Below are 23,440 nucleotides of genomic sequence, written 5' to 3'. Positions count from 1 at the left end.
TACATCAGTGGATGCCAACTTCGGGTTTATGGTGTCGCATGAGCCTGTGCGATTTTACCCTTTGGTTGTGGATAGAGGGGTATAGCAAGAACTCACCTGGTTGTTTTCTGTTCTAAGGCTTTAATGAATTATGGAGAAAACAGGATTTCCTTCCTTACTGCTAAATTATTTTCTCTGATGTTCATTTGGAGACAGCTCCTTAATCCCTTGATTTGGTGGTCTTTTTTTATTTGCTTTGTTGCCAGGTTTGTAAAGCTGTGAAATGTTAGTGCTGCTTTGCTCATTTTAAGGCTCTATAGCAGTTGTGGCTTACTTTATAGCCACTAGGTCGAGCTTTCACCTTCATTTGTTTTTACCACCTAGTGTCCAGTCCACCTGTAGGCAGCATTATACCCAATGGTCTATCTACAGTGCTGTGTCATCTAATGAACATCAGAGAAGGGGGTTTAATGGTAAGTTCAAAAAAGTTTTGATGCATGAAGTAATCTAGAAGCAAATTTTGCATCCAGAGCAGACTGTGAAAACTGGTAAGCCATTAAAGCTGAAGTGCCGCCAAAATCACAAACCAAAAATTAATGGAAAACAATCTAAGAATAGAAAATGGGTGAATGATTGATAACTCCACTCCCTGCATTCCTAAATCAGGTTTCATTCTTAGAAGCTGTAGTACTGCTTCTATCAATGGCAGAGCTGGCGGAAAGGGCTGGCATAGTTGGGCTTTCTCAATGAAAGCCTGTGACATCCCTATAGTTGCATAAATCCCTGCCGCTGTGGAAGATTATGGGGGGTGGGGGCAGAGGAAGATTTTCATTAACAGAAGAGTAATCATCACAAGAGACTCGTCCTGATGACTATTCTGTCCCTTGTGCTGATTTCTCCTGTTTGTGATTATGGCTGCACTTAGGCTTTAACCAAGAATCTTTTGTTTTTGTTAAATTATATTATAATTGGTATATTTGTTTTCCTCAGTGACTTTGGGACAGCACCATTGGGCATCTAGTCTTGCTGAGAAGTTTTGTGATTTTGATATTTTGGTGCAAATATGTGAAATCACGGACAGTGAGAACAGGCTGCAGCATTATATGACTCAGTTTTCTGATCAGGTATGTATTCAATTCTTGTGGGTTTTTTATGCATACATAAAAACATTGCTTTAAAGCCAAACTCCTTATAAAAATAGGTAAAAACTAACCAGCACTACACTTTTTTTTTTCTTAAAAGAAAGAAATAAAAATACTGCATTTCTCAACCTATCTCGGGTGTTCACAACTCATTCAAGGCAGTTATTGTAAACAAAGTGCATGAAGTTTCTGTCTCCTGGGAAGTTCAGTGAAGCTGTTCTGTTTGTTTTCCATTCACCACATGGGTGGTGGGTGCTCATACAATAGAAACCACACTGGCACAAAGATGTGCCAGACTACCATCTTAATTAAGTGTTGCTAGACGAACAATGAGCTAAGGTGTAGCAGATATTACCTGTGTTATGACACTATGGCGGGGAGGGATTTACTAAAAGTGGAGCATACAGAATCTGGTGCAACTGTTAATTTAATTTAAATAAATAATTTTTGCAATATAGAAGTCATTGGTGTCTGAGGCTGGTTTACAAGAAACTTCCAGGTATTTTTTTTCATAATTGTAAATGAGCCTCTTTTCTCTATGTTTGTAAGATATTGGACTATATGTTGGGCATGTGAACAATTGTAATGCTGAAAAGGAAACATGGAGGCAACCATTGCTGAAATTTTAGATCCCTTGCTTTCCCACTAAAACTTTGGCTTCTGTGTTTTCCGAGTTACAGACCTGGAATAAAATAAGAGATAAGGAATTCTGGTACTTTACAATGTGCTAGTTTTCGGCTTGTGACTAAAAAGCGTTCAAGTTAAATACAGCCAGAAAACAAATGTTTATTTTAAGAATGGGGATGAGCTAAACATGAGCTGGGTTTGGTTGATGGCAAGTTTGCAAATCCTGACTTTGTGTTACTAAACCCAAGACCCTGCATTCACTATATCTGGTCCCCCACAGTACACAGAACATAGAAATGTAATTATTTTAGTAAATATAAACGGCTAAATACCATTTCTCATCAGCAGTATTTAGCAGACTTGTGACTTCTAACAGTGCCTGACCGAGCATTGGTTAAAGCTTGTAGGAGTAGTTTTCATTCTCCTTTGACTGTCCGATGAGGTTGCATGTTCCCTGACCCTCTGTCTGGACAGTGCTGATTGGCCCTGTGAAGATCACATGCACCCACCAAAAAAAAAAAAAACCTCTCTAGCAATACACACCAAACTGAGCATGTTCAGAGTGCCCCTAAGGCCGTAATCAGCAGATGGATTGGGGACTGTGGAATGACATGGATGAGCAAGTTTGGGGTGGAGTCCTGACCTCAACAGAACAGAAGCCTTCTCGTCCAACATCATTGTCTGACCTCCTATATGCATTTCTGTAAGAATGGTCAAACCTTGTGGACAGCCTTCCCAGAAGTGTTAAAGTTGTTACAGATGCAAAGAGTTGGCTAACTCAATATACTACGGACTAAGACTGAGATGCCATTAAAAGTTCATGTGCGTTTAAAGGCAGTTGTCCCAATACTTTTGGTAATATACTGTATATGCGTATTGGATGCATTTTGAACCGCATCCGTTTCACATAACATGAACCGGCAGCCTTCTCTATGGAGCCAGTTCACATATATGCTGTACCGCGGCAGTGCAAACTTGCTGTGAATTGAACAAGCCCTGTGCATTTTCTGAGCACTGCAGTGCGTTTTCAGATGTGAATTCCAGGCCCACTGCCTTCTATAGGAACGCATCTGAGTTGCACGTCATTAATTTTGAACACAAATTTGATACAAAAAAAACATGCAGCCTGGCAGGCCAGAAAAGGGGGGGGGGCATCAGGCCACATGCTCTCAACATGGTGGGGTGCTTTGGGGTAGCTCTGCACCCCCACCCCCAAAGCAGCTTCTTCCCCATATTGATGGGGACAAAAGTTCTGCCACACAACCCTTGTCGGTAATTGTTGTGGGTCTGCGAGCAGGGGGCTTATCGGAAACTGAAAGTCCCCAGATCCCCCCCCCCTTCCCATCTGAATGAGTATGGGGTACATATATTAAAAAAGTGAATAAAGACACAACACGAGTTGTTGACAAGTCCTTTTAAAAAAATGTAAAAAAAGTCCCCTGGTGTAGATCCATCGTCCAGGGCGACGCCGACTGCCAGACCTGGAATAAGGATGGGAAAAAAAAGCTGTGCTCCACCGTGTGACAGTTCTTAAATAGCTTAGGGGCAGGGTCACCTAGCAACATCACCTGGTGGCACCACCCCCTGTGACATCTGTAACTAAACCGCGACCCACACTGTGCTTGTAGACTTCCGTCAGTATACGGCTTCCTTCAGTCTTGAACATAGATATCAAATATTCCAACCGCCCCCATACAAAGCTAGCCGACAGTTTAGCTTGTACTGGAACCTTCTTCTTTATTGAACAATGCACACAGTTTATATACAGCATGGGCATCCCCCTCCTGATCAGTTTACCACACACAGGTCAGGGGTTGCCTGATTACGTTATCATATGCAGATGAAATTGTATACATAAATAGAATTAACCTAAACTAATTATCTAGCCATCTGGAAAGAAACAATATGTGGGTTCATTAACAATTAACAATGGGACAGACAGGCTTAACAGAATACACATCACACCTCTATACACAGACAATACGAAAAGTCCGCCAGTGACAGACTGTCTCTGACATTGAAGTGCAATACACATTATAATCAGTGTAAATACAGAACCCATTTGAAGCAATACAAACCATATTCTCAGTGTCCATTAGGAATCTGTCTTTCACTTCCAGTGAGGGTGAGTACCGTCACATATCCCCCCACCCACCCCCCAAAGGTAGACTAACCAGGTACCAGACCTCCAATCGGTCTGTGCCTGAGTTAGTCGGGTAACAAGTCCCAAAGAGTCAATCCATCATGGCAGCTTCCTTGACAAAGTTCCACATAGTTTGTAAGTTTGTCCCGCCAGGGCGCATGGAGCTCTCATAGCTGATCAGTCTGTTGAAGTCTGGTTTGGGCAGGCCAGACTGGGCTTCTTGGTCACCCTGAGTCCCTAATAGACACAGAGTGACTTACACATAAGAGGGGCCTAGGGGGCTGAGAGGGGGATTTCCCAACCTCTCTAAGGTAAGCTGTGTTCCACAGGCACCCTAACCAAAGTGACTCCTGTCTCAACATCCCAGACTGGTGCATGCCAGGTCTGGGAGGGCATGTCAACCTGGTATGGTTTAGGAGGGACACTCGCTTCCCTCCCTTTCTGGCCTGCCAGGCTGTATGCTCGAATAAGGGTGTGGTATGGATTTTGACATGGGGTTTCCCCCCTGAAAAATCGATACCAGACCCGCTCACTGCTGATGAGTCATCCGTTTTTAAGAACGTGGCGGCCGACTTCCCAGCCCTCTCCTTAACCAGCTAATGTTAAAGACGCTGGTGGCCGCCAACTCCAAAATTTACATCTAAATCGCAGCTGAACAGCTGCTTAGAAAATTTGCAGTTGAAACGGAGGGTACATGTGTGAACCTAGTCTTAAGGTGTGACTCAAAAATGAATCACGGGTGCGTTTTTGTTGCATTTTCCACTGCTTTCAATCGGAAGGTGCATTTTTGGTGCATGTTTTTCTTTTTCTATTACCCTAACATGCTTCAAAAATGCTAGGAGTTTTTTTTTTCACTGCAATGGAAGTGCACCGCCTTAGTGAGAAAAGATTCATTGATTTTAATGGGAAGCATTTTTCTTGAGCTTTTGAGGTGCTTTTTTTTTGTAATGCAAAAGCGCATAAAAACTCCTTCGTGTTAAAGCAGCCTAATGGCCATTTTCAAGGCTAATATGTAAGAGATTGTCAAGCATATGGCGTTGGGGGGGCTGGGCACTTCCCTGGGGGGGGGGGGGGGGACATACACCAAAGCAAAAATTATGTAATAATTTTTAAATAACAGGCCTAGGGAATGTGCGTAAGCCCCTGTTTACACCGGTGTGATTTTTCATGCGATTTGACAGTTCCAAATTGCATTGCAAGTTGCCAATTTCATTGCGACTTGCATAGACTTCCGTTAAATAAAGTCGCAAGCCGTAATAAAATCGGAGGTGCCAATTGCACTGATCTGCAGCTTTGAAATCACGCTGAACAATGTATACAATGCACTACATTAAAAATATGATATTTACAAAGAAGGAAAAAAAAAAAACATTGCCAGTAATACCCACTTAACCAGTTTGGCAAATTTACTACTGTTTGTAAACAAATGTCTGTGTATTCCCTCCCTTTATCAATACCAGCCTCTAAGCCCCCGTTCACACTAAGGCGACCTGTGAGGCGACCTGGTCGCCTCCCATAGGGAAGCTGCGGACCCGTTCTAATAGGAGCGACACAAGTCGCTCTGACTTAGAAAAAGGGTCCGGAGCTTCTTTGGGGCGACCAGGAGGCGACCGCCATAGACTTCAATGTTATGAAGTCCGTGGCGGCCGCTCCAAGGTCGCGGCGCACTGCTCGCACCGCGATCTCGGAGGTCGCCCCGGGAAGTAGCGTCGCGGTAGTGTGAACCGGCGCTGAGGCCCCGTTCACATAGCAGCGACGCTACTTCCCGGGGCGACCTCCAAGGTCGCGTCGTGCTGCTCGCCCCGCGACCTCGTAGCGGCCGGCACGGACTTCATAACATTGAAGTCTATGACGGTCGCTCCGGGTCGCCAGCTCCGGACCCTTTTTCTAAGTCGGAGCGACTTGTGTCGTTCCTATTATAACGGGTCCGCAGCTTCCCTATGGAAGGCGACCTGTGAGGCGACCAGGTCGCCTCACAGGTCGCCCCAGTGTGAACGGAGACTTATCCTAGATGAGTGTAACGGATCAACCGGAACCCCGACGGGGCACCTCCGTTGACGGATGCTCCTAGTGCTTCCCGAGGGCTCCAAGCACTCTACCAGACACCGTAACCGCCTCAGACCCCACGAACCGCCACAGCTTGGTTAGGGTCTTGCCGTCTCCTACCCACCCTGGACCTACGACAAGGCTCCAGGTTCCCGAGGGTGAACCTCTCTTTCCCCAGAGAGAGCAGCAGGAACAAGCTCTACACAAGCTCTTACAAGAGCTTAGTGATTATCCAAGGGAGTATGGAAGACCATAGCAATCCCTTGTAGCATATTCCCCCAATAAGATACAGGACTCTAGATTAGGCCTGCACGATATTGGAAAAAAAATATATTGCGATATATTTTTTTTCAACTATATATATTGCGATATTGAGGGACCCGTCAATCCAGCCTTTCTGACCATACAGGTTTAATGTATGTTACTGTAGGGAATGGGATTCAGTGCACACTGCAGCCTTGTACCATAGGTTTAATGTTACTGACACTGTAGGGATTGGGAAGGATGCTGGCAATGGAAATCATGAAGCATGCAGGCAGCCTTCTAAATTTTAATTGAAGATACAGGGCACTGGTCAGGTCAGGGTTAATATGGTAAAATTAATTAATCAGTGACAGTGTGGACTGTGGAATCGATCAGAATATTCAGTGACCGACAGTCTTTCTCATAGTGGTGGTGGTAGGAGGCTGGAGCGGTGGACTAGGAGCCAGGAAAGGATCACAGCACAGCCGCATATATTTACTCACTGAACGTGTGGGGCGGGCTGCAGTGCACGAGTGAGTCAGTGTATGCTCACCGCTGAAGTGTCCCGACTTCTCCCTGCCTAACACGGAAGTCTGTGAGGAGTCCTGTCCTCCTCCGAGTCCCTTCCCCCTGCCTATGCAAATATCGTGACCTCGGCGATATGAATATCGCCTACGGCCGCAGAACGATAGTCGATATCATATCGACTATCGTTCAGCCCTACTCTAGATTGAGGGGGGACTAACTCAACTTTATTGAACAAGAAACATGCTTTTATACAATATTCCCCCACAAGGTCCAGGTGGACCTTGTTGAAAACAGGCCCTGACATTCACAATCCAATGAAAACACACAATCCCTCCCCTCTGCCTGATTACAGAAGCATATGCAGATGAAAGTGTACACAGGAACTAAACAAATTATCTAGCCATCTAGACAGAACAATGTGAGGTCATTAACATCTAACAATGAGACAGGTAAACTTTAACACAATACACATTACATTTCAATGCACAAACAATAGGGAAGCCTGTCTGGCATGCAGGGACATGGAATACACACATTATCTAGTAGTCAGGCTTCATGGCAATGGGAATAAATCTTCATATTTCTATATGAAGATATTGCTGACAAATATGACTGTCCCATCTGAAGCAATTCAAACCATTAATTATCTGTTTTTCACTTCAAGTGACGGTGAATACCATCACAATGAGTATCTAAAATAGATGTTATTGGGGGCCCAGAAAGAAAATAATTAACTTCCCAAACAGATCCAAGCAAACACTACCCTGTGGGACTGCATAGGTCATGTACGTCAAAAGGCAGATCTATTGCATGCAAATACCTAGGTTTTCTCAATATATTCAGAAGGTCATATGTCCCTTTTAAATCTGTTAACTATAGATTGGAATTCGCTTCTTAAGTTAGTTAAATGTGTTGATGTGTGTGTGCACATATCTCCTCTGTAACCTTTTTCTAGTAAGTTTATATGTTCTCAGCCTATATTAGTATCACCATAAATGTGACGATCCCAGGCAATACATAAAGTATAAACTTCTACCTCCTGTGTATTCTTATTTCCCCTAGTGACAGTATGAATTGATAATTTTTATCTCCACCACTAGGTGTCACTTAGGATCCCTCTCAATTAAGCATACATTCAGGTCCATAAATATTGGGACATTGACACAATTCTAATTTTTTTTGGCTCTATACACCACCACAATGGATTTGAAATGAAACAAACAAGATGTGCTTTAACTGCAGACTTTCAGCTTTAATTTGAGGGTATTTACATCCAAATCAGGTGAACGGTGTAAGAATTACAACTGTATATGTGCCTTCCACTTTTTAAGGGACCAAAAGTAATGGGAAAATTGGCTGCTCAGCTGTTCCATGGCCAGGTATGTTATTCCCTCGTTATCCCATTTACAAGGAGCAGATAAAAGGTCCAGAGTTCATTTCAAGTGTGCTTTTTGCATTTGCAATCTGTTGCTGTCAGATCTCAATATGAGATCCAAAGAGCTGTCACTATCAGTGAAGCAAGCCATCATTAGGCTGAAAAAAAAAACAAAACAAACCCATCAGAGAGATAGCAGAAACATTAGGTGTGGCCAAATCAACTGTTTGGAACATCCTTAGAACACACCGGTGAGCTCAGCAACCCCAAAAGACCCGGAAGACCACGGAAAACAACTGTGGTGGATGAGCGAAGAATTCTTTCGCTGGTGAAGAAAACACCCTTCACAACAGTTGGCCAGATCAAGAACACAATCCAGGAGGTAGGTGTATGTGTGTCAAAGTCAACAATCAAGAGAGGATTTCACCAGAGTGAATACAGAGGGTTCACCACAAGATGTAAACCATTGGTGAGCCTCAAAAACAGGAAGGCCAGATTAGAGTTTGCCAAACAACATCTAAAAAAGCCTTCACAGTTATGGAACAACATCCTATGGACAGATGAGACCAAGATCAACTTGTACCAGAGTGATGGGAAGAGAAGAGTATGGAGAAGGAAAGGAACTGCTCATGATCCAAAGCATACCACCTCATCAGTGAAGCATGGTGGTGGTAGTGTCATGGCGTGGACATGTATGGCTGCCAATGGAACTGGTTCTCTTGTATTTATTGATAATGTGACTGCTGAAAAAAGCAGCAGGATGAATTCTGAAGTGTTTCGGGCGATATTATCTGCTCATATTCAGCCAAATGCTTCAGAACTCATTGGACGGCACTTCACAGTGCAGATGGACAATGACCCAAAGCATACTGCGAATGCAACCAAATAGTTTAAGGGAAAGAAGTGTAATTTTATGCAATGGCCAAGTCAATCACCTGACCTGAATCCGATTATGCATGCATTTCACTTGCTGAAGGCAAAACTGAAGGGAAAATCCCCCGAGAACAAGCAGGAACTAAAGACAGTTGCAATAGAGGGAGGCCTGGCAGAGCATCACCAGGGATGAAACCCAGCGTCTGGTGATGTCTATGCGTTCCAGACTTCAGGCTGTAACTGACTGCAAAGGATTTGCCACCAAGTATTAAAAAGTGAAAGTTTGATTTATGATTGTTAATCTGTCCCATTACTTTTGGTCCCTTAAAAAGTGGGAGGATCATATACAAACTGTTGTAATTCCTACACCGTTCACCTCATTTGGATGTAAATACCCTTAAATTAAATAACTACAATAGAGGGGGGCAAGTGGGACTTTAACGGTGCTAAATGATGGAGAAAAATCTGAATTCTCAAAAATTGTACATTTTATTACACATAGAAAGTGAGGACAAGACAATACATCAATATAAAATGATAAAATCAGGAAAATGCACTCAAAATATCAACTCTACATGTTTCGCCATCTTCATAATAGCTTCTTCAGGAGTTTTCATAGACATTTCTCGAGAGTGAACATTTCTAGGTAACAAAGGGAAAAGACATAAAAAACATGACATGTGTATGTATATAGGGTTTATCTCAACGGTCCTAATGTTGAGTGCCCAATTGATTTGCATAATTGTAAAGACATTGATACCAATAAAGTACCTTAAGATGACCTGAGCCCTTTCTTATGCCGAAGGTGACGCTACCAAAGCAAGCACAGAGGGGGAGGGGAGCCGAGACCTTCAGACTCCTAGAGTTGACCCATAGATAGGGTGACAGCCAGGCTAGAAATAATAGGTAGAGATAATAAAACCATAGCATAGAAATACATTTCAACCAAAATTGCTATGCCTCCAATTGGTGTGAGGTTAAATATCAGGTAGAAAAGTTACCAAGATAATCACCTGATTATGAGTAAATGTGCAGTTGATTCCCTAGGTACCTCAATGTAACAAAGACAGGAAGGGAAAATGAAGTCCCCTTAATATCCCCCCAAATGGGAGGTATCCCTTGAAACAAAAAGAAATGGAATTTGTTGAAGATAATAAATATAATGAGGGTCTGTCAAGTTTTGAGGGTATAAGCACTTACCCAAAATTGACAAGATTCAGCACCTAAATTGTCATGCAGTATTCAAAAGTACACCGCCATTTCAATTCAGCAAATCTTCCAGTAGTACACAAAAAATGGAGACTGCACGGGAGGAGAAAGAAAAAAGCAAGGAAGGACATCATCAGCGTTAAAATCTACCAGAAATGTATGGAGAGAAGCAGGGTTTGAAAGATTTCATTTACCGCAAATGGTCTCAAAGATCATGTATCGTTCCCCGGTGGTCTAGTGTAATACTGACCTTGTGGCGCCGGCATTTATACACCCCCTCCACTCCCTCGGCGTCTGACGTCACCGAGGGAGTGAGAGCGAGGTACGCCCAGTGGTCCAATGGAGGCCAAGAAGGAAGTGCGTCATTAAGACGCGACCGCATCACGTGATTCCGCCGGAACCGGAAGGTCGGGGATGACAACATCCGGTCCGGACAGGAATGTAAGCAGAGGAGGTAACAGATTGCCGAAGGGCAATCTAAAAAGGGATCCAAGATGAAACTGACAGCATCGCCAAAGACCGGATTTCAAGGAAATATATCCGCAATGCCTATACAATGGGGAAAGAATCCAAAGACACAAAAGGGTCATAAAAAAAGGAAATTGCCCCATCTAATGGATAAATCAGTGTATGTGATACAGATGACAATTAAATAGAAAAGAGATATTAGTAAAAACTCCATAACAGGACAACTGGGCATTTTGAAGCGGTGCTGCTACTAACCAGGTTGGACCATTTTTCCTGGAAAATAAATGTAGGGCACCGCGGGTGCCCATATGGGCAACCATAATAGAGGCTGAAAATAGGCTCGAATCCAAGGGGTCCCCCAATGTGCCTGCCCCGGGGTGTGCCACCTACAATCGCATCCACACAACGGCGGGGGTCAGGAAAAAATATAATGAACAATTCACAGAATATTCTTGTTCTTTAAACGGTAATTGAACCACATCTACAAAAATAAACGCATATAGGCAATTTTGCCAAAATATATAAGATGTGCCCATGAAGGCACCTAGAAAGAGAGGACTTTGTAACAAGGGTACAAGATCCAAAATGCTGACCAGCTACAGGAATCCTGTGCTGAATCAGCAATAAATACAGATGACATTAGCCTAGAAAGGGTTTGAAACTAATGGATTCGTTTATACCTGGATACTGAATAGCTGATAAGTTAAATATCCACTTGGTTTCACGTTGCAATAAGTTTCTATCTACACTTCCACCTCTTTCATTCAGTGGAATGTGTTCCAAAGCAAAAAAAGTCATCATCCTATCATCAAAGCCATGGTATAAACCCATGTGTCGGCTAATGGGACTTACAAACTTTTTGTTTTTGACAAGTTTGACATGGTCACGAATTCGATTAAAGAAAGGCCTTTTTGTTTTGCCTATATAAAAGGCTTTACAACTGCAATACATTATATAGACAATTCCTACTGTTTGACAATTCGCATAGAAATTCGGTCTATACAATTTTCCATTTGGGAGAATAATTTCACTTACATTAGGTAGATATCTGCAGAAATTACATTTTTTGCAAGAATATGTGCCTGTGAGTGTTTTTTTGGGTTTGTTTGAAGGAGCATAATGACTGTGAACCAATTGGTCCCTTAAAGAACGAGACCTTTTAAACGTTATCTGGGGGCGGACATCAATAAATTTGGATACCTTTTCATCTGCCTCTAGAAGGTACCAACATTTTTTAAGAATTGACCGTACCTGGTCATGTTGACCAGAATATCGTGTAATTAGACGTACCCCATCAGTATTGGTTTTATTCTTCTTCTTGCCAAAAATCAAATCAGTCCTGTTCCATTTTTTCGCTCTATGGTAAGATTTTTTCAAACAGGCCCTACTGTAGCCTCTTCCCAAGAGTCTCCTCTGTAAGCTCTTAGCTTCTCTCTCGAAATCCTTGGATTTCGTACAATTACGTCGTAATCTTAAATACTGGCTGTATGGTATACTAGACACTAAAGGTTGAGGGTGGGAGCTGTCTGCCCTCAATATAGTGTTGCCTGCAGTGGTTTTGCGGAAGAGGGTGGAGCCCAAAATGCCATCTTCATCTTCATAAATGGTAACATCCAAAAAGTCCAAAGACCTTTGGCTATAAGTGTGGGTAAATTTGAGATTGAAGTCATTGACTTTCAAAACCTCAAAAAATCTCAAAAGCATACTCAAAGGACCTGTCCAAATCATAAAAATGTCATCAATAAATCTTCTCCACAGGAGTATATGAGATAAAAAAGACTCCAGGTTGACCCTGGAAAAAAGGTCACGCTCCCATCCCCCCAGGTGCAGGTTGGCATATGAGGGGGCACACTTGGTCCCCATAGCCACACCCTGCACCTGGAGGTAATGGGAGCCATTAAACAAGAAGACATTGTTGGACAAAATAAATCTAAGAAGTGAGATGACAAAGGCATTATATTCCACTGAAGAACCTCCTCTTTCTGATAAGAAGCCCTCCACAACTCGAACCCCACAGTGATGTGGGATGGAGTTGTAGAGGGCCTCTACATCGATACCCACTAGCCACGCCTCCTCAGGGACCTGGATGCCATCAATGGCTTTGATGAGATCACTGGTGTCCCTGATATAGGAAGGTAAGGCCAGTACATGGGGACGCAGGTAGTCATCCACCAGTTGACTCGCTCGTTCCGTTAGGCAGCCATTACCCGAGACTATTGGTCTCCCAGGGGGTTTTTTAAGATTTTTGTGAACCTTGGGTAAGGCATACATAGTAGGGGTTTTGGGATCCTTGATATTCAAAAATTCCCAAGTTTTCTTGTCTATCAGGGCTCTTGAATAGGCTTCAAAGATAAGCTGACGATATTTGATGATTATTTTTGCTAGGAAACTTTCAGAAATTTTTCTATACCAATCTTTGTTCAAAATATTCAAAACCATAGCTTCATAACCTAATGTGTCCATTACAACGACATTTCCGCCCTTATCTGAGGGTTTAATTGTAAGGGAGGAGTCGTTTTGAAATGATTGAATAGCCCTAATTTGGCTATCACTGAGGTTGGAGGAATTAACATCTTTCCACTTAGTCTTCTGAATTTCCCTAATCACTTGTTGGCTCCCCTCCCCCCTCTGTGCTTGCTTTGGTAGCGTCACCTCTATTGCCTCCACCTTCGGCATAAGAAAGGGCTCAGGTCATCTTAAGGTACTTTATTGGTATCAATGTCTTTACAATTATGCAAATCAATTGGGCACTCAACATTAGGACCGTTGAGATAAACCCTATATACATACACGTCATGTTTTTTATGTCTTTTCCCTTTGTTACCTAGAAATGTTCACTCTCGAGAAATGTCTATGAAAACTCCTGAAGAAGCTATTATGAAGATGGCGAAACATGTAGAGTTGATATTTTGAGTGCATTTTCCTGATTTTATCATTTTATATTGATGTATTGTCTTGTCCTCACTTTCTATGTGTAATAAAATGTACAATTTTTGAGAATTCAGATTTTTCTCCATCATTTACCCCTGTTAAAGTCCCACTTGCCCCCCTCTATTGTAGTTACTCAATTTATGGGATGTGGTGCCTTTTATTTCATCTCTAGCAATATCTCTTCAAAATTTACCCTTAAATTAAAGCTGAAAGTCTGCAGTTAAAGCACATTTTGTTTGTTTCATTTCAAATCCATTGTGGTGGTGTATAGAGCCAAAAAGATTAGGATTGTGTCGATGGACCTGACTGTATATGATTAATCCTCAGATGGGATACATGCAGGGCAAAACAGCAAAGACTGAATGTGACTTTGCCCTGTCCACTTAACCACCTGCCCTTTGGATCCTTTTCCCTCGCAAATGCTACGTTCACCCTCTGGCCCTATTCTACACTCTCTAACCCACATCTTCAATCTCTCCCTCTCTTCTGGCATCTTCCCCAACTCTGTAAAACATGCACTAGTCAGCCCCATACTTAAAAAGCCCTCACTGAACCAAACCAATCTTAACCACTTGCCTACTGGGCACTTAAACCCCCTTCCTGCCCAGACCAATTTTTAGCTTTCAGTGCTCTCACACTTTGAATGACAATTACTTTGTCATGCAACACTGAACCCATATGAATTTTTCGTGCTTTTTTTTTGATGGTATTTAATCACCACTGGGCTTTTTATTTTGTGCGCTATAAATGAAAAAAGACCGAAAATTTAAAAAAAAAAAAAAGTTTTTTTTTTAGTTTCTGTTATAAAAGTTTGCAAATTAGTAATTTTTCTTCATAAATTTTGGCCAAAATTTATACTTCTACATATCTTTGGTAAAAATAACCCAAATAAGTGTATATTATTTAGTCTGCGTGAAAGTTAGTCTACAAGCTATAATGTACTGACAGCCTATCTCATTTTTTGAGACCCTAACAAGCCAGGAAAGTACAAATGACCCCTTTTTGGAAAGTAGACATTCCAAGGTATTTGATAAGAGGCATGGTGAGTTTTTTGAAGTTGTCATTTTTTCCCACAATTCTTTGCAAAATTATTTTTTTTTTTTTTTTTTTTTTTTTTTTTTACAAAATTGTCATTTCCAACAGGTTATTTCTCTCACATGGCATACAACTACACCCCAAAACACATTCTGCTACTCCTCCTGAGTATGGCGATACCACATGTGTGAGACTTTTTTACAGTCTACTCATATAGAGAGGCCCAACATGCAAGGAGCACCATCAGGTGTTCTAGGAGCATAAACTACACATCTTACTTGTTGACCACCTGTTACAATTTTGAAGGCCCTGGAGCACCAGGACAATGGAAACGCCCACTAAATGACCCCATTTTGGAAAGCAAACACCCCAACGTATAATCTATTAGGCATAATGAGTCTTTTGATCATGTCATTTTTTTTGGAGACGTTTTTGGAAAATGTGGGAAAAAAATGAAAACGCATTTTTTTTACACAAAGTTGTCCATTTATAAGATATTTCCAACACATAGCATGTACATAGCAAAAATGACACCCCAAAATACATTCTGCTACTCCTCCTGAGTATGGCGATACCACATGTGAGACTTTTTTACAGCCAGGCCACATACAGAGGTCCAACATTGACGTAGCACCTCCAGGCGTTCTAGGAGCATAAAATACACTTTTCATTTCTCAACCACCTATTTAACTTTTGAAGGCCCTGGAGCACCAGCACAATGGAAAAGCCCACTAAATGACCCCATTTTGGAAAGCAAACACCCCAACGTATAATCTATGAGGCATAATGAGTCTTTTGAACATGTCATTTGTTTCCAGAAGTTTTTGGAAAATGTGGAAAAAAAAATGAAAACTTATTTTATTTACACAAAGTTGTCCATTTATAAGATATTTCCAACACATAGCATGTACATAGCAAAAATGACACCCCAAAATACATTCTGCTACTCCTCCTGAGTATGGTGATACCACATGTGTGAGACTTTTACGCAGTCAGGTCACATACATAGGCCCAACATGCAAAGAACACCATCAGGTGTTCTAGGGACACATAGCATGCACATACCATGAATTACACCCCAAAATACATTCTGCTGAGCAAAGGGTAAACAAAAGCTTACCTGTAGTTTTAGAAGCGCAGTTGTCCACATGAGTTGAGTCCAGGCAGCAGGCAGGGACTTGGTCAGCAACAGTGCATGCAATTGTCCAGGCAAGGATACCAGTCCAGTGTCAGTGCAGACCGAGATATTGTGAGCAGTGCTGGTGTGGTCAGTTCATGCAGCAGGCAGAGGCATGATGGCAGTAAGTCCTGCAGGCAGAAGTAGGGCCTCTGTCGGGATAGAATGGGGACAGGGGTAGAGGCTTCTCCCACCCAAATCTCTTTGAAGCCTCCGGGATCCAGACCCTAATCTGAGAAGAAGAAAAACAAAAAAATGTGTTTTCTTCATTCAGAAAAACAATTCTGGTCCCCTCACATATGCGAGACCCCTGTGGTATGAATCCCACTACTCCAAGAGGCAGGCAAAAATCGTGGTCAAACAGTCCAGGGTCAGTTCCAGAGCAGGCAGAGGTATGTACAAAATCAGCAGGCAAAGGCGTGGTCAAATAACAGTCCAGGGTCAGTTCCAGATCAGGCAGAGGTATGAACAGAATCAGCAGGCAGAAGCATGGTCAAATAACAGGCCAGGGTCAGTTCCGGAGCAGGCAGACATATGTACAAAATCAGCAGGCAAAGGCGTTGTTGAATAACAGACCAGGGTCAGTTCAGGAGCATACAGTGGCATAAGGGGTGAAGGTAAATGGCAGGAATTGAGGACTACGTTTACCATACTTCACTAATAATTTAGCGAAGTATGGTAACGGCGGAAACAGTCTTCTATACAGAGGCCTGGTTTGGAAGGACACTGGGGACAATAATAACGGGTGTCTCTTCTAACTCCTGCCTTGGTACACACCCTACATTTTTTCTGCCGTCTTTTGTCTTTATGTGGGAGGGATTTTACTGGGAAAATGGCGTTCAGAAAGTCTACTTATTACGTCAGATCGAATGTTTTCTGGTGGGCCGTTAGGGAATATAAGGGCAGTGAAGATTTCCTACAGGTAATAAAGGAAGGGTTGGGGGCTTTCGGTGGACTTGCGGTAAATTATGTACGAATTGTATGTGGCCAAATGAAAAAGATAAATTGAGACTTTTTTGTACCAATGGTATGTTCGTCTTGTGGGTAGATAGGGTTCCATCATTTGGTCATTTAAGTCCACTCCCCCCATGAACAAGTTGTACTCATTAACACACGTTGGCTTTCGGATTGGGCCATTCCTTCTTCAGCTTCCACGTAGTTGTCATTGTGAATTGAAGACAGCATGTACACGTCTCTTCTGTCCCTCCACTTCACAGCCAGAACTTCCTCATTCCGCAGACTAGCTGTCTCCCCTCTTCTTAGCTTGGTGTTTACGAGCTTTTGAGGAAAGCCTTTCCTGTTTTTTCTGACCGTGCCACATGCAGGAGTCTTCTTCCTGTGAAGGTTGCAGAACAGGGGCAAACTTGTGTAGAAGTTATCTACGTAAAGGTGGTAGCTTTTTTCTAGGAGAGGGTAAATAAGGTCCCAAACAACTTTCCCGCTTGATCCCAAGTAGTCTGGACATTCAGGGGGATGCAGCTGGGTGTCCTTCCCTTCGTACACCTTGAAGGCATATGTGTACCCTGTGGCTCGGTCACATAATTTATACACCTTCACCCCATAGCGGGCCCGTTTGCTGGGAATAAATTGTTTGATGCCCAGCCTGCCGGTAAATTTAACAAGGGACTCATCCACACATACATGTTGGTCTGGGGTAAATAATTGAGGGAATATTTCCGAAAAATAATTTAGAAGTGGCCGAATTTTATAAAGCTTGTCAAATGTTTGGGAATTTCGGGGAGGGCACTGGGTATTGTCATTATAATGGAGGAACCTCATTATCATCAAATATCTGGTCCTGGGCATTACTGCAGAGTAGATTGGCATATGATAGATAGGTTTGGTTGACCAATATGCACGCAATTCATTTTATTTAGTGAGTCCCATATTGAAGGTGAGGCCTAAAAAAAAATCTTAAACTCCTCTATCGTTAGGTCTCGCCACTCAAAGGGACGGGAATAAAATGACGTGGGGTTACTCTGAATAAATTGCTGTGCATACAGGTTGCACTGGGCCACAATTGACATCAGCAGGTCCTCCGTAAAAATTAAACTGACGAAATCTATCGGGGCAAAGTTATCAGTGTTAACCTGGACTCCTGGCTGGGCAGTGAAAGGGGGGGATGATGGCTTCTCCTGAGTTAGGAGAAAGCCACAAGGGGTTCTGAAGGGCATAGGCTGGCGTTGGTCCTAACCCTTTGGGGGCGAGGTGACACCCCACTTGAACTTGGCCTTTCTTGCCGAGTCATTGTGGTGCTGGTGGATGGCACGGTGGTGCTGGTGGATGGCACTGCGGAGCTGGTGGATGGCACTGCCTCCTCCTCACCAGAACGCCTTTGTTTAGTAGGCACGCAATATTCTTCCTCGTCGGAGTCTGTCTGCCTCCCACTGCTAACGACCGGCTCGTAATTTACTTCGGAGTCAGACTCTGAATCCGAAGAAGAATCCGAAGCAGAGAGCTCCCTGTTGCTCTCGTCGGCCACACTCAGGATATTGTAGGCCTCCTCAGCTGAAAAAAAATTTCCTTGCCATCGTTGGTGATCCTACACACTGGCACGGTGACACTAATGGCACTGATGAGACTGATGACACTGAACTGTAGGCCCTTTTCACACGGTGAGACGTGGCACTGATGACTGATGGTGCACGGTGACACTGATGGTGCACGGTGACACTGATGGTGCACGGTGACACTGATGGTGCACGGTGACACTGATGGGCACTGTGATACTGATGGGCACTGTGATACTGATGGGCACTGTGACCGTGATGGGCACACTGATGGCACTGTGAGCACACTGATGGCACTGTGGGCACACTGATGGCACTGTGGGCACACTGATGGCACTGTGGGCACACTGATGGCACTGTGGGCACACTGATGGCACTGTGGGCACACTGGTTGACACTGTGGGCACACTTATTTGCACTCAGATCGCACACTGTATTGTCACAAAACTCACAGATCTCTCCTCTTCCTCACACTGCAGTCTCTGTGTGAGGAAGGATAGCTGACAATGAGAGATGATCTTATTTGTTTACATCATTGTATGCTCCGATCAAGTGGCGAATGGCCGTTGTGATTGGCCATTTGCCACGATCTGTGATTGGCTGTGTCCAAGGGACACGGCCAACACAGATTTTCCCCGATGGGCGCGCGGGGAGCCTGTCACTGGGAGGCCGTTTAAAGACGGCCTCCCGGAAATTAGAGTCCGCGCTGTAGCCGTCTTTCGGCTATAGCGCGGGCCGGAAGTAGTTAACAACCTATTCCCTATTTCTTTGCTCCTTTTTTTTATCCGAACTCCTTGAACATCTGTTCTACAACCGACTGTGTGACCACCTTGCCGAGAATAGCCTTCTTGATCCCCTTCAGTCTGGATTTCGGCCTCAACACTCCACTGAAACTGCTCTTCTAAAACTAATAAGCGATCTACTAACGGCCATAACCAATGGACACTATTCTGTACTCCTACTCCTGGACATTTCTGCTGCCTTTGATACGGTTGACCACCCCCTCCTCCTCAAAAAAAAAACTCCACGCTTTTGGTCTCTGTGACTGTACTCTTCACTAGTTCTCTTCCCAACCGCACCTTTAGCTTTACTTACAATTATACTTCCTCCTCTCCTCTTCCTTTCTCTGTTGGGGTCCCCCAAGGTTCTGTTCTTGGACCCCTCCTATTTTTAATCTACACCTCCTCTCGGGGTCAGCTGATAGCCTCCCACGGCTTCCAATACCATCTCTACGCTGACGATACCCAAATCTATGTATGGTGAGTAAACGCCCCCCTTCCCACGTGAATTTTGAGGTGGACGCGGTCCCCTCCCTGCGATGGTTGGACCCTCACACTTCTGGATTTCCCTCTATCCTGTTGTGACCCCCTCCCTCCACGTGGGGGACTGTTTGGGCTTACCTGGGGCTGGGACCTTTTTTGCAGATCTCATGGGGGGCCGGGGAGTGCTCCCATCCGCGGCGCTCTACCGATCTTGTGGGGGGGGGCCTTGGTGAGGTTCCTACAGCTGGGTGGTGTAGATGGGCTGGCTGGGGGTCCCCCTGTGCTTCCTGCGCGGGCCCACTATTTTCCTGTAGCCTCCATCTGCTTCTATGGTGGCGGCCATCTTGGTACACCCGTTTTCTGCCATATTGCGGTGGATTTCTTGCTGTGAAGGCCGGAGGGAGGGCAGCTTTCTGGCTCACTTCCTTTCATTGAGCCACCTCTAAGAACCTCCTAATCCGATTGCTTGTTTGGGGATAGTGAGTCATGAGGGTAGTCTCTCTCTGCGGGGGTTCTTTAGAGCGTGCCTGACCTCTGGGGGGGGGGGGGGGTTGCGCTGTAGCGCTGTGTGGCCGCTGCATTTTAGAAAAAAGTCATTTTTGTCTTTTTTTTTTTAATTTATTTTTGCTGGCGAGTTCCTCATGTTCAGTAAGGACCCTGCAGGCCTTGTGTCCCTACCTGACCCCCTCACAGAGGCCAGAGGGCCTTTCCGGATCTCCACTGTCCATCAATGCATTTTTCGGCGGTTCGGGAAGCATTTGGGCCCAGGTGGGAGGTGCGCTGAAATGTTTCTCCACCTACCCCTGCCTCATCAGATGTCTCAGATTCTGAGTCTGACCCGGCTGCTGCAGATGTGGGGCCTCCCTGCCGGGTCTGTTACCTGTCTCCTCGGATAATGTGGATGACATTTCTACCTCCCCTGCTGTGCATGATACAGGTGCTGGTGGATGCATTGGTTGTGTTGGTGCGTGACACCCTACATTTTGGAGGACGCAACGGCAGCTGCACCTGGGGCGCAGTTAGCATCTGGCACTCACCTGCCTTCTGGAGCAGCTTATTTTGCTAGTATGCTCATGTAGGATGGGGCCGTCTGAGATGTTCCCCTGGGGTGTCTTAAGTGGCTGCTAGACAATACCCTTTTGAGGAGTCTCTGATATGTTACATAGTTAAATAGTTTGAGGTTGAAAAAAGACATCAGTCCATCCAGTTCGACCTATGATGTGTGTGTGTGTGTTAGTACATTGTATACCCCTGTATGTTGTGGTCTTTAAGGTGCCCATCTAATAGTTTTTTGAAACTATCAATGCTCCCTGCTGAAACGACTGCTTGTGGGAGCGAATTCCACATCCTTACTGCTCTGACCGTGAAGAACCCCTTACGTATTTTAGGGTTAAACCGTTTTTCTCTTACGTCCTCCGACAGTCGCCGCCTCTTCATATTCGTCACATATGGGGTATTAGACTTTGCTCCGAAGGAGTAGCTAGGCAACAGAATATGTTAACATTAAAGCTTTTAACATATCCCACCCTCAAGGGGTGGTCCCCTCAGTCAATACCCTCCTACTTCCTGCAACCATATCTCAGTTTTAATGTCTAGCTTGTCAGGAGTGGCTGGCTCTCTCTGTGCTGGGGCTTTCTGCCCCAGACTCTTTCTTCTTTTTAAAATTTTGTTTGAGTTTTCTCTCTACCTTTACTTAGCTGTTATTTTTGTCAGCGTTAGTTCTTCTGATGAAAAGGATCATGCGGACTGGGTCTCGGGCTGATCCCCCTGGTCGCAGGTCGTGGGTCAGTGGCTTCCCAGTCTGCCATCGAGCGTTCAGCCAGGTAACGCTCCTGGCACAGTGAACGACCCATCCCTGTTCGGTGCAGGGATGATTGGTGAGGTGGCTACCTCACTGGACGCTGTGCGGTTTCTTAACCCCCATTTTGTGCGTCTTGACTGCGACTCTCCCTGCCTCATGTGCAGCGGCTTGTTCGCCTGTGCGGGTCCCCCACGCCATGTGAGGTAAGTGTATTTATGTGGGGACCTGTCTGTCTGGGGGGGTGTCAGTCTGGGACTGTGTAACCTGCCTCTATTCACACTGCTTGTCTCCCTATCTCTCGGCTGCATGCTGTGGGCTGCAAGGGGGGGGGGGAGCTGTGTGACACTGTGTGTGTCAGCCTGGTCAGTGTGTGAAGCTGTGTGCTGTGGGGCATGTTTTTTTGGCATGTTTGGGCATATACAGCGATCGCTGCGGCGATCTGACATGTATTCTGATACTGGAATGTAATGTGTGTTTTAATGCACTGTGGAGCGGCGGGTTCGGCCATTTTGCCTACACTCGCTCCGGCCGCATGTTTTACATGCATGGCGGCCATTTTCTTGTAGCCTCCATAGGCTTACATAGAGCGCCCTGGCAGCATCACTTCCTCTTTCCAGGAACACCGATCGAGGCAGCAGCAGCGGCGAGGGTCTCCTCAGGTTTTATCCTTCTGTTCTTGCTATCCATTGCCTGTGTTCAGTTTGCATATTCCCTGTGGGGGTCTTATTGTGCTTGAGTGTGGTGCGGTGGGCTGCGCTTGCTTAAAAGGGGCAGTTAACCCTTTGTTGTCTGGCATTACAGGGGCAATGGATTCTCAGGAGGGCAAATTTCCTACAGCCTTGGTGGAAAGCCAGGGGACCGCTGTTTCCCCCCCAGGGGGGGATTTAGCCACTATTGTGGCTGGCCTTGCTGCTCAGGTGCAGATGCTGGTGGCTGCTCAATCTACTAAAAGGCCCAGAGTTGCTCTTTCCTCTGATTCTGAGGGTGAAGGTGATGGGGCTGTTATGGCGGGGGCCTCCTTATCGGGGTCCCGCTCCTCTCTTGATCTAGTGGGATCCGAGGTGGAGGCTGAAGTTGAGGGGGTTAATAATTCTCCCCCTGGCTCGCCTGAAGAGCTTGCAATCATGGATGAGTTGATTGCTTCCATAAAGCAAACGCTGCATTTACAGGATGAAGTGTGTCCCCCCGCCGCCTTGGCGGCTTATGGGACGCAGAGAAAACGCAGGACGCCGCAGGTTTTTCCCTGCAATGATGATTTTCAGCGCGCTGTTAAGGAACAATGGCGCAATCTGCGCAAACCTTTTGCGGTACCAAGTAGATTCAAGCTGCGTTATCCTTTTTCGCCTTCCACTGATGAAAGGTGGTGTGTGCCTCCCCCAGTGGATCACGCAATTGCGGTTTTAAACAAAGCCACTGCGATTCCTGCAGAGGATTCCCCTGTGTTCCGTGATGCCACGGATAGGAGACTGGAGTCTCTTGCCCGTCATACTTATTCTGTTACGGGTTCTATGCTTAAGGCTCTGTTTGCTTCTCTCATGGCGACCCAGGCGATCGCAAGTTGGACGCAGATGCTTAGGCGTGTCCTAGTGGCCGATTCGGCCTCGCCGGCGACCCTGGATATGGTGGATCAAATCCACCAGGGTGTCATGTATCTGTGTGATGCGGACCTGGACCTGGTTCCGTTGGCTGCACGTGTGCACAGCGTGGCGGTGTTGTCTCGCCGCCTGGTTTGGTTAAAAAATCTTCACGTAAGACCTTAGCCAATCTACCTTATGATGGGTCTCGCCTTTTTGGGGAGTCCCTGGATGTGTTGATTAAGGGGATCACCGGGGGTAAGAGCACTCTCTTGCCCCATTTCCCCAAGGCTAAGGGAGCTTCTGGGAAGAAGCATGCTAATTTTCGGCCCCCTCAGGGGTCCTTTCGTGCCTTTCGGCCGCACTACAAGGGCAAGCCGTTCAAAGGTCAAGGCTCTCAGAATAAGCCCTGGTCTGGTAAACAGAAGTCCGGCCAATCCGGATCTGCAGCCCATAACAGTTCGGCCTGAAGGGGCGCCCTCATCCAGTTTTGGGGTGGGGGGACGCTTGCTCGGTT

At 45.0% G+C, this 23,440-nt stretch overlaps 1 protein-coding gene across 2 annotated transcripts in view; it reads left to right on the top strand.

The window, feature by feature from the left end:
* The window catches only part of NUP133 (nucleoporin 133), an 899,557-nt gene that overhangs the window by 672,824 nt on the left and 203,293 nt on the right, over positions 1-23,440 (top strand). For both annotated transcript variants that reach the window (XM_082249111.1, XM_082249110.1), the window contains exon 18: positions 970-1,103. In XM_082249111.1, the coding sequence (XP_082105237.1) occupies positions 970-1,103 (134 nt within the window). The remainder of the gene's footprint in view (positions 1-969; positions 1,104-23,440) is intronic.

This window comes from Pelophylax lessonae, assembly GCF_965119305.1.
Source record: "Pelophylax lessonae genome assembly, chromosome: 3".
In the NCBI taxonomy this organism is placed as follows: Eukaryota; Metazoa; Chordata; class Amphibia; order Anura; family Ranidae; genus Pelophylax; species Pelophylax lessonae.
This window is presented reverse-complemented; position numbering and strand designations above follow the sequence as displayed.